The 15,288-nt window shown below is 41.1% G+C and overlaps 1 protein-coding gene across 4 annotated transcripts in view; it reads right to left on the bottom strand.

The window, feature by feature from the left end:
- Positions 1–15,288, bottom strand: part of OSBPL5 (oxysterol binding protein like 5) — a 183,430-nt gene that overhangs the window by 33,783 nt on the left and 134,359 nt on the right. For all 4 annotated transcript variants that reach the window (XM_063332842.1, XM_063332844.1, XM_063332845.1 and 1 more), the window contains exons 4-7: positions 14,619–14,699; positions 13,856–13,957; positions 12,055–12,258; positions 5,820–5,904 (exon numbers count right to left, since the gene is read on the bottom strand). In XM_063332842.1, the coding sequence (XP_063188912.1) occupies positions 5,820–5,904; positions 12,055–12,258; positions 13,856–13,957; positions 14,619–14,699 (472 nt within the window). The remainder of the gene's footprint in view (positions 1–5,819; positions 5,905–12,054; positions 12,259–13,855; positions 13,958–14,618; positions 14,700–15,288) is intronic.

The raw sequence follows: 15,288 nt of genomic DNA, 5'->3' as shown, positions 1-15,288 counted from the left end.
TAGCTTGGGTTCCTGCTCTCTTTTGAAGCAGCCTCTCTCCTTGCACTGATCAGTGGTTTCATTATCCATTCCCTACATCACTTTAGCAAACGATGATCGCTTTAGCATTTGGCATGTGACAGATGTCCCAGGAAAATGGGATGTCAGAGGAACACATCTGCACATCACTCAGCTGTGCTCACTGCAAAAAAAAAAAAAAAAAAAAGATGAAAAAGAGGTGTCTCCCCTGAGTAAGCCTGTAACCCTTTTTCTCTGTTACATGTGTTTACAGTAAAATGACGACAGTCATCAGTAACAATTTGAAAAAGGAAACTCTTTGAAAAATCAGTTAAACACAGCTGGGTTCCAAAGTTCCTTCCTCTTGAAAGGTTTGGGAAAAATAAGCTAATAAAAGATGTGTGTTGCCTTGACTTCGCACAAACAAAGCCGAACATGCATCCCACATATGTTTCGAAGCCTTCTCCAGGCCTTTTGGCTCAGCAGGCTGGAAAAGCACCTTGTGGTCCTTTGAGATGACTCCTGCAGTACAGTTGTGCAAATGGGAATCACTATGGCTCCTTGCAGGATGCTTCCCGAGTCTGCAGGGCTCTGCTGGCACCATGCGGAAACCTGGAAGCTGAACAGGAGCAGGCATGCACTCGCACCAACTCTTTTTTTCACAGACAAGAGGAACTACTAAAACGAAGTGACAAAAACCATTTCCTCTCCCCTGGGAAAAAAAAAACAACCCCAAAACCACCGAAAGTTGCTTATGCTGCTAACCTAGGCTCAGTTCAAGGAATAACTCGAGTCTGTCCTAGTCTTCAAGCAGATCTAAAATCACAACAATATCCCACAGAAAAAAAAAAAAAAAGGCAGTATTGAAATCACTCAGCTATTCAGACTTGAAATTCTTTACGGTTACCATCATTCACCTAGAAGAAGTCATAATTTGATGTGCTAAGGCTATCTGCCACATTTTGCAACAGCTGATCACAGAGGAGCCAGCCAATATTCTCTCAGCACTCACCAATAACAAAAATCTGCTCGAGATGGAATCACATCGCTGCACACTGAAATCTCAGTCAGGGACTATACTTTTTTTCCATTGCATTCCTGTAGCTATGGAACAGCTGGAATGAATCTCTTGCCAACTAAGACTTCAAAAGCCTCACACCTAGTAACCATACAGTCCCCCAGATAGGCATCACTAAGGGAGTATTATTCTTCTTGAATTATTAAAGACATCCAGCTTTTGGCCTCGTGCCTCACAGTTACAAGATAGATGCTTTTAAAAATCAACCTGAAGTAGACCATCACCTGGAAACGATGAATTCTTGCTCAAGTGCACACAAATCACAAATGATGAGGAAGAGGCTGATTTGGTTCAGTCAGTGGATATTAAGGTCATCATATTCAGCTGACTGCTTATTCTGCTGTACCACTTGGGTGCCTGCGTGCATGATTTCTTACACTTTGTCTGTCAAGATGCAAGGATGCGATCTCTCAGTTAGCTGCAGGTGCAATTTATACACCAAGCTAAATCAAGTCTGGTTGCAAATGCCTGGATTTTAAACTGCTGAGAGAGGTCTAAGGAATACGAAGGGCAAATATATAGCTAAGAAGGTAACTTCTATTTGTTCCAGTACTGCCAGGATCCAGTGATATATTTCATTGTGAACTTGGTTTCAAATTGCAATCTTCCTCCTGGTTTATTGCTTCTGTGCGTGACCCTTATTTCAATAATCTAATTTCCTCCCTGGATCAGAGCATCAATTTCGGGGGAAGGGCCAGATGCCTAGCAAAGAAACGACACTGTAAGCCAGACCATCAGGATTTCCATGCAACTCCATCCACATGAGGCAATGGAAACTACCCAAAGTATGCCTGAAGGAGAGGACAGATATAAGGAACAAAATGTAAGTAAGTGTGGTTTGCAATTCTACTGTTAAGTCTTTAACCCTTGGTAATCTGCCACTTTGAATTCCCCTACTAACCCCTTTGGTGGCAGTGCCCATGGCAAGGCGGCAATCTCTGCAATATGAGATTTAAGCGGGTGAGTCAAAATGCTTAGAAAAGCATTTCTGGGGCCACCGGTTTGAAGATCTCAGGGGCAGCCCCAGAATGGTCCAGGCAGGATGCTTGGGACAGGTTTAAACTACTAATTCTAAGCTCCTCATCAGCATAAATCTGAAATATATACACAGTCAGTGGTTTGGAAAAAACAGCATTATTTTCTGAAACTGGTAAGAAAGAAAGGCCATGTGTTTATACAGGTTGAGCCCTGTAGGCTGACGTGACCTTCCAGATGTCTTTAAAACCATCACAAAGCAGACTGCTGCTGCGGTCTGTGAATGTGAAATTTACTGTAGCTTGGCAGTGGTTCTGCAGGCTATGCAGAAGTCAGGACCTTAAATCCTACCAACAGTCTGTCACAGATGGTACGGCAGAGGGGAAAAAAGGGATTCTGAAATGCTGAGAGAAAAAGTAGGCCATGTAAGCTGCTGATCATGATATAGTTTCGTCGATAGCAGAACTCTACATCTAACATATGCTGCAACTCAGTATTTCTCAACAAGTCAGAGGCCTCCATGAATTACTGTTAAATTTGCCAAATGCTCTGAGGTTCGTTTCCACTACTAACACGGGAGACTGCGTTAAGAAGAACATGGTCAGGACACCTCCTCAGAGATGCTGTAGAATCACACAATATTGCATTTATGGAGGAGACGCGAACATACTACAAATATATGCTCACATTATGCAAGAGAACAGATTCCACGCACCCCGTTTGTGTCAGCTAGCTTAGCTCATTTTACCTAAATCTCCTGTATCTCTTGGCCATAACTGCAGCCCCTATGTCTGTCCAGTGCACTAAAGAAACGAAACAAACTCAGGTATACCCTCTTGGAGATGACTCTTTATAACAGGTAAAGGTAGATAACAGTCTACAACCATTTCAGTAGTGTCTTCTGGGTTTAAAATCAAACTGTATTAATTGCAAAGTATAAGCCTTAATTTGCTGCAGTTTATACAGACTGCTTTAAATGTAACAGTTTCTATTCCTTGTGTCCTTGTCTGCATATGTTTTACACCACCTACTGACGTTAATACCATTTCCAAGTCACTCATCTCCGAGTGCGACACCCATGTGTTTGGCCATTTGTCAGCATGTCTACATTGCTCAATGGAGCAGATGCCCCCAAGCAGCCCCCACGAAGGCTAACAAACAAAAGCCCATAGCACAGTCACCATGCCAGGACAGCTCCTGTGTTTGGGAAGGAAGCTAGTCTGAGTGTATGAGCTGTTCTTCCCTCTTGTCTGCAGATTCACATCCTTCCCTTCCTGCTCAAGGTACAGCCACTTCTCACAGCTCACTGACCTCAGCTGTGAAGTCAAATACTCTCATTCAGCTGAAAATAACACCATTTTTCATACCAGTACTTCTGGTGTGATACTATATCAACTTTTTTTGTGAAGTCCACTGCTAAATGGACAGATCCCAAAGCTTCACTTCACATCAGCTGTCACAGTCACCTCCTCAGACACTCAGGATCTACCAGGCATAACGTGGGTGCCCCAAACCTGTGCAGGTGGCTCTAGGGCATTGCTAGTGCTGCTCAAGAGCATATATTATCTCATTCTTAGCCAAAGGCCCTAGTTATTTTCTAGGTACACGTTTATGATATTTGATTGAGAGTTATCTCAGTTCCTCCTCCTCTTGATCACATTAGCTTTCCACCTAGCCTTAAGATCCTACTGTACAGAAGCATCAAAGTAAGGGAAAATCATACTAAATCCTGAAGTAACTCTACTTTGATTTGCCTGGCTTCTGCATGCTTCCCAAGAATGTTGGCCAATATCTTGGCTTTAAAAATACGTTCCAGTAATTCACTATTTTAAGCTCTTATGATACCAGAGACATGTAATAATTTACTGGGCAGAAAGCTTCCCACAGGCATTTAAATATTGAAAATTCTCATGTGCCAGATACGGTCTCTTTTGCGCTTTTTCAGCGTGTGGTGTATGACCCAGACAGAGAGATCACAGCTAGAAAGGTCTTACCTCTGATGATCCCTTGGGAGCTATTGCTAGCTTGGGAGCCTTTATGGGTAAGGTTAGTTAGAACCAATCTAAAGCTATTCTACTCCATGTAACTGGCCTGTGGCAGTCGTCGTAAAAAGAGAGAGCAGAAGTTCAGCCACAGGTCTCTTTGCCAGGCTGGCTTTAAGGTTTAATCATTAGGTTTCCAATAGAATGATTAGGTTTCCACCAGAATGAAAGTTTTCATTTAGAAGATCGCTGAAATGCCAGAAAAAAAAGGTACTTGATGAGACAGCAATTTGTCTTGAACACGTACAATGACGACATTGGTCCCTTCGTGCATTTTCTAATTAAGTTGATGGAAAGACAAATGACATGGATCTCTAAGGAAATAATAATTTAGCAAATCTGGATTGACAGACAGTTGTTGAAGTTATTTGGTTGCCTAAGAACTCTGCGGGACTGTTCCGTGTGTCTATTCTGAGGGCTGTCTGTATAACAAGGGTTTGAAATGCCTGTAATTTAGCAGCTCTACCCAACAGTACTTTTTTTTTCCTAAGAGACTATTGTATCAATCTATCCCTTTCTAGACAGGTGGTATTTGGAGCTGGGTTGGAATCCTATATTCCTTTACACAAATAAACTGTATTGTTTCATAAGCTACAAAAGCATAATATTCAAAGAAACGGATGTGCTTCTACAGCTCTATACAAGTTTCACTTATTTTCATGTCATTTCACTACATCGGCATCTGCAAGCAGCTTTCAGTGTCGAGATGGCATCCCTCGCTGTCAACAGCCCTCTTTGTGCACTAGTAGGAAGAACAGCATGCCAAGCCTGTATTGAAAGACGGTTTCCTCCTATTCTAATTGTCATGTCAAAGGCGTATTTGGCATTGTCCTATTTCCAGACTTTAGGAATGAGTAAAACTTAATCACTGGATCAGAAGGACACTGCTTTCAAAGCCCATTGTGCTCCCTGAAAAATCCCTGTGTCCTTAAAGTTCCTCTTGATGAGACGCAAAGGAGCACATGGGCTACATGACCACTCGTGGTGGGGTAGGTGAAAAATACCCACAAAATGAACAGGGTTATTTGGTTATGGCAAAAAAAAATTACAGTAGTCTGAAGGTCAAATGGAATGAAAACATGGTTTTAATCTTCTTATTTACTTATAAATCACTGATATTTTAGGTCCGCTAAAGTCATTTATAGAGATTTTCACATCGCAAGCTGGCACGCCTGTTATATATTGACCTAAATTTACCTTCCATAATTTTTTTAATTCTCAGAATGTTATTTTGTACGTGGAGTCACCAGCATCTGGGCCTGCTATGCTGTAAACCACAGTACAGCAAGTTTACAGGAGAATTATGGTGGTTCCAAGACATCTATCACAGTTCTTCAATGTTACTGTGTCACTTTCCTCCAATAGATCATAGGCAGATAACCAAATACAGTCTCTGCTGAACTGAGAAACAGTTAAGCTTCTCTCTCAGCCCAGTTTTGGGATCAATTCCTTTCATCCTTTAGCACATACTGACTTAGTGTTTTTTCCCCTGTTACAAGCCTAGGTCCTTCTTGCATACACATGGCCAGAAAGGTGGCTCTTCAGTGAGGAGTATGAAATATGCCTGTAGTCTGCTTGACCTCTTCTGACCATTGCTAACGAATCCATCCCAAGCTGGGTGAACTGCCACTTTTTCCTTTACATACCAATTTTTTTTGCATCAACCTATCCTCTTAACTAGCACAGAGTATGCAATCTGGAGAAAACAAACGAAGACCAAAACTTACCATCCGATTCAGAGGCTGCTCTGAAAATCAAGTAGCTGCTGGGAAGAGGCTGTGTGATCGAACCAACATTTTCTCCCTTTGGGCCCTGGAAATGCACACAGACAAAAAGACGTAAGGCACAGAAAACGCAATGGACCGTTCTATGTCTTCCTACCCTTCCTGGGCAGAGTTTGTATGTTTGTGATAAGAAAGAAGGAAGGAGCAGATGGAGTAATTTAGAGAGACCCATTAGTAATCACTATATTGCTGCTGTAGTTCCAAACCAATAATGAGCTCTGATGTAAATGGGGCTTGGTCTAACCTCTGCTCAGCCCAAAACCTAGTCTGTTTATTCAGATCCTCAGGAATGGAAGAATCTCATTCCTGCTGGCTGGGACAAAACCAGTCAAATATTTGCTATTAGTCGTCTTTGTGCAACATCTGAATGGACTGTTCCATGTGGTGCATGTCTGTCTGCCTGCAGCCTGACACACTAGCAATGAAACACCCTTTATGTGTCACCATAAAAGTGGCAGAGCCCACACCTTGTGCTGTTAGTGCCTCTAGCAGAGAGGCAATGGCAGCCTTTCTGGAAGGAAACAAAGGGGAAACCCCATATGTCTGTGGGAAAGGAAGAGACAAGGAAAACTACAGGCTGAGGACCAAAGGTCTCCCAGCACGGGCACATGCTACTGGGTTACAGCCCTTCACCTCTACATCCAGACCCTTAGAGAACCTTTATGTCGTGGTGCCTGGGGTACCGGCCATTTCAGGCTTTAACAAAAACAGGCTTTGCTTGTTTGTGTTGCCCTTAGTTCAGGAGCTGTGTCAAAAAAGCTTATAGTGTCTTGTAAGCATCCTGCCACAATCCCTTCACCATGACCCTCCAAGAAATGATTGCCAGGGTGGCAGAGTTCATCTTGGATTAGGCACTTCTTTGAGCAGAACCACAGGCTCCCACCTTGATCTCCTCCCTGTTTTCTCCTCTCTTGAGATCCAGAAGCTGCTAAGAAAAAGCAGTTCCTGTACCTGGCGAACACAGTTTCATACACTCCACGGTACAGACTTTATGCCACAACCTGGCTGAAATAAATGGGAGTCCCTCCTCCTCCCTTGCATTTGCAAAGTTACTCAGCTTCCTCCAGTTCCTTTTCTTCCTCACTTCACAACACACAAAATGAAAGCAGATCCTTTTTCAATTATGCAAACACCTTACAGAAATAAATGCAGAGCAGAAAACATTAGCACTACACCAACCGCAGGATGGAACAAATAGTTTTCTGCAGGATGCTCAAACACAGATTTCCTTGAGTTTCTAGAGACTATCACACAATGCTGAAAATCTGTAGGGAAACTTTTGCAGTTTGACTGCAACTCTCCTCCTTTACATGGGCCTTTATAGTATCCCATCCTGCTCCTTAAATGAAGGACTTCTCTCTAGCACTAGTTTGTAAGCAGGGAAACTGTGACTGCTGCTGAAAACTGCTCCTGTATACAAGTGTCCTGTAGTTAAATAGTGGCTTTGTCTGGATTTTTGGTTTTGAGCTCCACTCAGGAAGCCAAAATTTGGAAAGAACGAAGAGTGCAAGCATAGGACAAACATAGGACTGTTTGCAAGGGCATGTAGGGACAGGACAAGGGGGAATGGTTTTAAACTAGAGCAGGGCAGGTTTAGATTAGACATTAGGAAGAAGTTCTTTACAATGAGGGTGGTGAAACACTGGAACAGGTTGCCCAGAGAGGTGGTGGAGGCCTCATCCCTGGAGACATTCAAGGCCAGGCTTGATGAGGCTTTGAGCAACCTGATCTAGTTGAAGATGTCCCTGCTTACTGCAGGGGGGCTGGACTAGATGACCTTTAAAGGTCCCTTCCAACCCAACACGTTCTATGATTCTATAATTCTATGATTCTATGATTAAATTGTATCTATCTATTCCATGAAGATGCAGTGCTGAGAAGACAACAGTCTCCAGTTTATCTTCTCATCTCTACATCTGCGGGGTTCTTCTGCTGCCAGGAGAAATTGGGATCCTTATTACTTGTTTCTTTCTCCCCTCCCCTCTCCCTCAAGAGGTTCACAAGATTAAGACTGTTTAAAGGCTTAATAGTCAGGACTGGCAAAGTTGGGATTTGATTAGTGATCCAGAGCAGAGCAGCTCAAGATATTACTAGTGACATTAATGCAATCAAGCACCATTCCCAATGGCATTTTTCCCTTCAGTAGTGTGCAGCTGAGCAGGGTGTTGCAGAATTGTTAATAACACCATTACTTGTGTTTTGAGTGCAGAGGTTTTGCTCTGTTGGAGGAAAAACCTTACAACCAAACAGTACAGATCCAGAGAACTGAAATTAAAAAAAAGGGGAGAAGGAAAGGAGGGGATAACACAAGGTTTTAACAGACATTTAGGCATGTGGGTAAACACAAGGAGCAGCCAAGTCACTCTGTCATGGAAACGTATTCAACAGTAAGGCATGCTTATACATGGAGGGGGCTGTTTCCCACAGAAAGAAGAGGAGAAGAAGAAAAGAGAGGAGGCCATAAAAATAAAGTCAACATCTCCACAGAGTAAATGAGGTTCTGTATCTGCACAGCAGAGATAATGGTGTTTTCTGCCTTGGAGCATCATGCCTGATTAGAGTCCAAAGCCCCCAAGACAATGACCATCTCTCACTAAAAGTGAATGTTATCCCTGCTACACAGGGACCTGGAGCTCAGCTGCAACCTCCAGACAGTACAACTAAGAAAGGATCACCTTCAGATCATTCACGTCTTTACACTTGATTTGAGACTCAAAAGGCATTATCAAACAGGCGTTGATTAGGCTTTGAAAAATGGAGTGGATTCACACTGGTTTAGATAGTGTGACAAGACACCTAGTCTTGGAAATTCACAGAACAAAGCTTAGAAAAAGAGAAAAAAAAATCCCTCTTGCAAACAGTACTGTGGGTAACTGTAAGGATGAAGATGAAACTAACTGTGCTGTATTACGGAGCAGAACAAACAACTGTAAAAGAGCAGCACAAGCCCATTACTAAAACTTCTTTCTCTAAAGGAATGACTCAAAGCTCTTAAAATCAACAAAATTAAAATTATATGTATTCCCACATTCAGTGGGTCTGACCCCGACTCATTCAGCACTGTGAATACATGCCAGAACAAGCTGCAGTCAATAAAAGCCTTCCCACACCACACTGTTCAGCAAGTTTCTGAGCAAGCTCAAAGGGAAATACTAACTATTCCAGGACATTTATTTGGGACAGCCAGGCAAACCTTGCCAGCATATAGCCCTATGCCCTACGCTCCCTCTGTGAAGCAAGAGGACAGACACCCACACCCTCAAACTAATTACTAGGTTGGCATTCCCTGGTCTCCTGCAGTCATCCCGGCAAAAAGTCTCTTCCCTGAAGCAGCGTGGGATCACACTGCCTTCACATGATGGACAAAGTGCCTCTGCGGCAGTATTTGGAGCTTGCAGGGGAAGCTTTTCTTACTGCTGCTTGCAATGCTGACCAATTTTGAGACGTTGGTGGTTTTGGCCTTGGGTTTACGAAGGCCTGGGCAGAGCAAAAAGGTAAAAGGTCTAATCCATTTGTACTGTGAAGGAGTTTCAGGCTAAAACACTCATAAAGCCAGGGAAACAGTGTAGAATAAAGGACTGTCTCCTCTCTGGGATATACTAGTAAGATATCTCTAGAAACCAGAGAACTTTATAGGAAAAACAGTTCCCTACTGCGTATCTTTAGCTTTCCGCTATAAGCAATGGTCTTACAGCTTACCTACCTATTGTTTCAAAAAGCACCCCAAAATTTCATCCGATTCTAACTGAAGTTAAAATGACTGCACATCAAATTTAATTGGCTGGCGCAACTATAAATGTCTAGGGCACTGCCTGAACCAGACATTTGTTTCAGGGCTGAGCGCCACAGTTAGATCCAAACATCTGTTGGGCAGCCAGGCCAACACATACAAAGGTGTTCATTAATTACCCTGAGTTAGCTGGAAGCCCATTATGTGAGTCAAAACTGGACCATTAACTCTAGACTGGAAAATCCTTGAAAATTTCATGAGCCATTGTAGCCAAAAGTGAAAGTTGTTTAGCCAGATCTTATTTCTGTCGTGGTGGACAGTAACTCGAGCTTTTTGCTTAAGCTCAGGCTAATCTATATTTCCTGAGAAACAGGCTTTCTTTGCACAGTTATACATAACCAATTTAGATCAGTCAATTCTGCTCCAGTTGCTTTAAAAGAAGGCCATGAAATGACATAAAATGAAACAGTATTTTTAGCAGTTTCAGCATTAAACTGTTGTCAGAGTGCAGACAGCTTCTTTGACATCAAGTAGTTCGCTGGTGGATTTCTTCTCGATGTGTATTTAGGTTTTCACCTTCTGGCTGAAAGCATCTATCACACATAACAATCCAGGCTGAACTCAGGCTTCAGGAAATATCCTACCATGCAGGTCAAATGTAGCTTTCTAAATATCTATCTCAAGTGACTTAGAATATTACTTTGACCTGAAAACTCAAATCTTTTGGGACTTCCTCTAGTACACAAATATTTTCAGAGATATACTCCCTTCATATTTAATATACTAATTCCTATTTCTGTCATATACTTTCTCAAGAGACACAAGAATTAGATACACATACACACATGCAAATGCATATACACATTAATAAAACCCCTAGATCTGTCAGCAACACTACTTTTCAGTACCTGACTGTGGTTTTGATGCTATTTTTTCACTATGTCTCCTGACTGTGCTTTTCAGAACAATTCAATTGACCCGTCAACTCACAAGGAATCTTTTTGTTGATGGATAGCAAATGATTGACAACCTTCTTGAGTACATGGTCTGAATTTAAAAAGCATCAAAACTCAAAACTGAGTAAGAAGCAAGATAGTAATGAAATCTTTAGAACTTAAAGCAAAAGCAATGTATCTAAGAACAGATCAGAGCTGAGCTACTGTCAGAAAACAGCAGCTCTTACCCCTGGATGTTGAGGTTAATTTTAATTCTCTTCTCTAACCTTATTAAAAATTGCAAGACTTTTTATAGTGATTGTATAGCTGTGTTTAAAACTGTTCAATTAACTGCAGGGATGAGCAGGAGTGAGGTGGCTTGATCTGCTCCCACAGGGCTTCCCCTCCATATTTTAGAACTTCTGATGCCAATGACAAATGCCTTCATCGCTCTCACACCAGTCTTTCCAAGTAGATTTACTCTGCCGGACACCTTGCAGCAAGGCAGTAGCTTGTAATGCCTTGCTTACACTGGTGATGTCTCCTAGAGAATTTATGTCTGCAATAACTCTGATGAGTCATTGTTTTTAATGGGGAAACAAGAGTTCAAGAACATTTCAGCTTAGTCTTCGGGGTATCCAACAGATGTTGCTCTCAGTGCCTCTCACGAGGTACAGGGGTCTTCCTCTTTGTTCATAGGCATTAGATATTTTTTTTCTTTTTGCCTATTCTTAAAGGAAAGAAGAAAAAGAAATGCAGCTCTTTAAAATTTGCAGGGAGTTATTTCGCGAAGTGTGAGAAACTATTAGTCATTTTTGTTACAGGGAGATCCAGAGGTCACTGCAGGACCTACTGTGTGTACAGGAAGAGACTGTATCAGCCTCTGAGTAACAACAGACTGAAGAAGAACCCAAAGGGATGGAGAGAAAACCTTGCTATTATTTCCTTTTGAAAGAAAAGAAAAGTAAGGCAACCTATCCAAAGTCACGCTTTTGTGCAACAGTCAAGTCTTGAGCAGACCACACAGTTCCAAGTCCGTCGCGAACAGACTCAAACCTCGGAACCATTAGAAAAAAAAAGTCCAATTATTAATCTGTTTTTTGTCACTTTGCCAGCCCTCTTCCAGTGTGGCACAAAGCATTTGGTGCTTTGTGCGTCCTTCTTTTGGGGCAGTCAGTTAACTGGGTCTGTTCCTCATCTCTTTTTAAAGACGTAGGCCACGGCTTGATAAAGCTTCCAGGTATCTTTTTTCCTGCACTAACATGTTTCCTCTTTCCTCAGTTTATGCGTGCATCTCTACACCAAGAATGACACATTTGTATAACTAATCACAATGCAGTGTGTTCCTTTGATGTCATACCATGACCAAGCTTAGGTGTCTTTAATCTTTTTATGCAGTCAATTCACCATCACTAACAGCGATTGAATAACTGAAAATCTAGATAATATCAATGCTAGATGATACTAGTGCTGAGACACTTTGGTGACCAAGAAGACTCATCAGGATTGTTACCTTTACAGCCCAGATTGATTGATCCAAAGGATGAAAAAGTTTAAAACAGAAACCATCCTTTTTGGAGGGTCTCTCGATCAGCTCACAAGAATGGAGCAAGATTGTCCCAACCCACTGTCCGTTCTTTGGTGTCTTATAAATCAGCAGCACTCCCGGTTTCAGAACACACCACAGCTTGGTCCAACTCTTCAGAGTCCCACGAATCTGGAGGGAAGCAGGGAGAGAACAGAAAGTTGCATTTATGTTGCTCCTTGAAAGAAAACCAGTATTTATTCAGTACGTATACAGTACTTTCAATACATGTTTCTCCTAAGGCCACACTACGATACACTTCCTTAGGAAGATACACTGCATTATCTGAACAGTCTTAGGGATCTCATAGCAAAATCTCAGACCTTGTAAATCTGGCTATCAGAATCTAGTCTTCATATTTTTATTACTGGCTTAGTGTTAGCAGCTTGCTTAATTTTTTAAGCAACCAGCACTGCGGGCCCATGTGAGAGTGATTTGTTAATAATCATGGAGGACAGACCAATTAGAACATTGCATAGAAAAATGTTATTGCTAGTCTAACTTGACTTTTAAGTCATTTTAATACTGTTCTGCAGAACAGAGCTATTAATGGGTTTTGTCAAATACCCCATTTTTAAAAGCAGCTTCTCCAGCTGGTTTACTTCTCTATCAAGTTCAATGCACACTCTCTCTTGTATAGAAGACATTAAATCTGATAGCGTATATTCAAGATAACAGGTTTAAGAATGGGGAAGTTTCTCAGTAAGGTTACATTTTGCCTAAGGTCTTTTTGACTTCAACTTACGTAGGCCAAACCTCAAGTCTTACATCGGTGCTCTGTTTTTGTGGCCCAGCATCATTTGTTGCTGAAGCAGAAATTTCCAGCCACAGCACAAATGCAACAGGTATTTTGTATTTAAAAAAAAACCCTCAATATTTATCTATCTTCTACACTAAACATTATGAAACATTTTGTTGCCAGTGTAATTTCTCAATAAACCATATACATGTCACTTTTCTGGCCTCTAACACTGATCGTAGAATAATGTTGGAGGTTTTTTACACTGGTCAAATGCAATTGTACGGTTTCATGAAATCCCTAAATTACTTTTTTTTTAATTTTTAAGGGCTACTTGTTTGGTGATGTTTGGAAATTAAGTTTTGCTATAAGAAAAGGGGCAACCAATTCACTACTAGTTGAGAAGACTAAATGGCCCCAAATGAGGAGAAAAACAGCAGTGAAAGGTAACATTTCTCAATGTCAGCCCAAATTTATTTTGCCACATATGAAGTCTCAGGACTTCAATGAGAAGCTGTCACTAGTTGAGCCTTTGCACAAGGAGAAATTACAGTTGTCGTTGGGTCCAATATGTTTCATTCTGTGCTGTGACAACAGAAAATCCAACTGTCAATAGAACAAGCTGTATCTGCCCATTTCCAGGCTGTTATTCTGTCTATTCCCTCTTCAGTACAAAAACACATCTATGGGAAGAGGCCAGCAGACGCTTTCAGAGAGGAAGAAAGAAACATCATCACTTCCTTTTGTGCTATGCACTTTTTGAGACCTTGTCACTACTTAAGGATATGGACTAGATGGATTGAGTTAGTTTAAGATGAAAAGTAAATACTCCCCATAACTCCACTTTCACAGCTTTACAGCAACTTCAACTCAAAATTATTTGATCTTGCTCCACTCAAAAAAGTGCTAGTGCGTAAGTCTCAGACACATCAAGTATTTCTCACTTATTTTTTTCCTACAGCCTCAGGAGCAATGGTCTGTATGAAATACCTTCAGCCAGTCTGCTGTGATCACTACACTGGGATCCTTCAAAGCACTGAAGAGTTGTTTGGTAGCCCTTTTCTTCTCCTGTCTGTAATTTTTTTTTTGTACCTGGTTTGGAACAGAGAAAATATAGCAGCTGTAATCATGGCCTCTTTTGGGGGGGAAAGAACACAATGCATTAAGGACAGCTATGTATAGCACAGCTAGAACATGACCCAGCACAAGTTCCCCAGAAATGAGCACAAGGAAGAACAAAAACATAACAAGATAGCAGGCATTTTCTTTGCTCCTCAAGTTCCACTAAACATAATGTAATTTGGCTTTTCCTTGGGGGAAATGGAAAGAGGCTGAACACCCCAGTCCTCCTCAAATTAAAGAGATTAAATCTAATTTCATCCAAAGCAAATTATTTATTCTTTTGGTTTGGTAGACAAACAGGTGTTCAAGCAATAATTTGTTCAGATTGCCTAGACATACCCCTCCTAACAAGACCAATGAAGGATTACAACCCTCTTGAGGTGCCTAATGGCTCTGAAATTTACGAACAGAGTGAAATAATTACACTGATTTGTTCTGTTTGCAGTATATAATCTAATCCTGTATATAAAGCCTGTAAATGCCCTTGGCATACAATGACTCCTAGAAGAGTCGGAGGCTTCTCTGGGTCTTGGGAAATGACTCAGAGTAGTTCCCAATGGTTTGTTTGGAAGGTACTACTTGTTTTGTAAAGGAAAGTCAGCTGACGCTAACTTGGCTGCTTTGCACATACCTTCAGTGTTTCCTTCTTTGTGAATTTGGCTGTCGGAGATACACACTCTTTGTCAGACCCATTGCAAAGCTTATATTCGATCTAAAAAAAGGAGAGGGGGAAAAGGAATGTGTTAACATGATGACGTTCAAGCTGTGTTCTAATGACGAGTCATTTATATCTTCCAGAAATCCATGAAAGAGCTGATTGCAGACTTCAGCAGCAAAACACCAGGCAGGTGCAGAAAACGCGTATTTGCAGTGCACTACAAACTTCCTTTTTATAATCATAGTTGAAAAATTCCCCACCAAATTTTCTTCATATTTCTCCTATGCAGACATTACTTTTGGTAAAATAAATAAAATAGAATAAAATAAAATAGAATAGAATAGAATAAAATAAAACAAAACAAAATAAAATAAAATAAAATAAAATAAAATAAAATAAAATAAAATAAAATAAAATAAAATAAAATACCCAAAAGAACCAAAAGTCCTATGTGTATTCCTAACTTTGAAAACTAAATGCCTACCTCTTTTCAGATCTGAAAGCATTTCAATTACCAGAATAAAAATTATGGGGAAGCTGTTATAGATCTTTCAGAACCAGACTCAACATTGGCGATACGTTGCCCTAGCTGAAATATCCAGAAACATGAGTGGGCAAGAAATGACCTAATCATGTTACAGAT

The sequence above is a fragment of the Chroicocephalus ridibundus genome, chromosome 4 (genome assembly GCF_963924245.1).
Source record: "Chroicocephalus ridibundus chromosome 4, bChrRid1.1, whole genome shotgun sequence".
NCBI lineage: Eukaryota > Metazoa > Chordata > Aves > Charadriiformes > Laridae > Chroicocephalus > Chroicocephalus ridibundus.
Note: the sequence above shows the minus strand (reverse complement) of the source record. Positions and strands in the feature narration are given on the sequence as shown.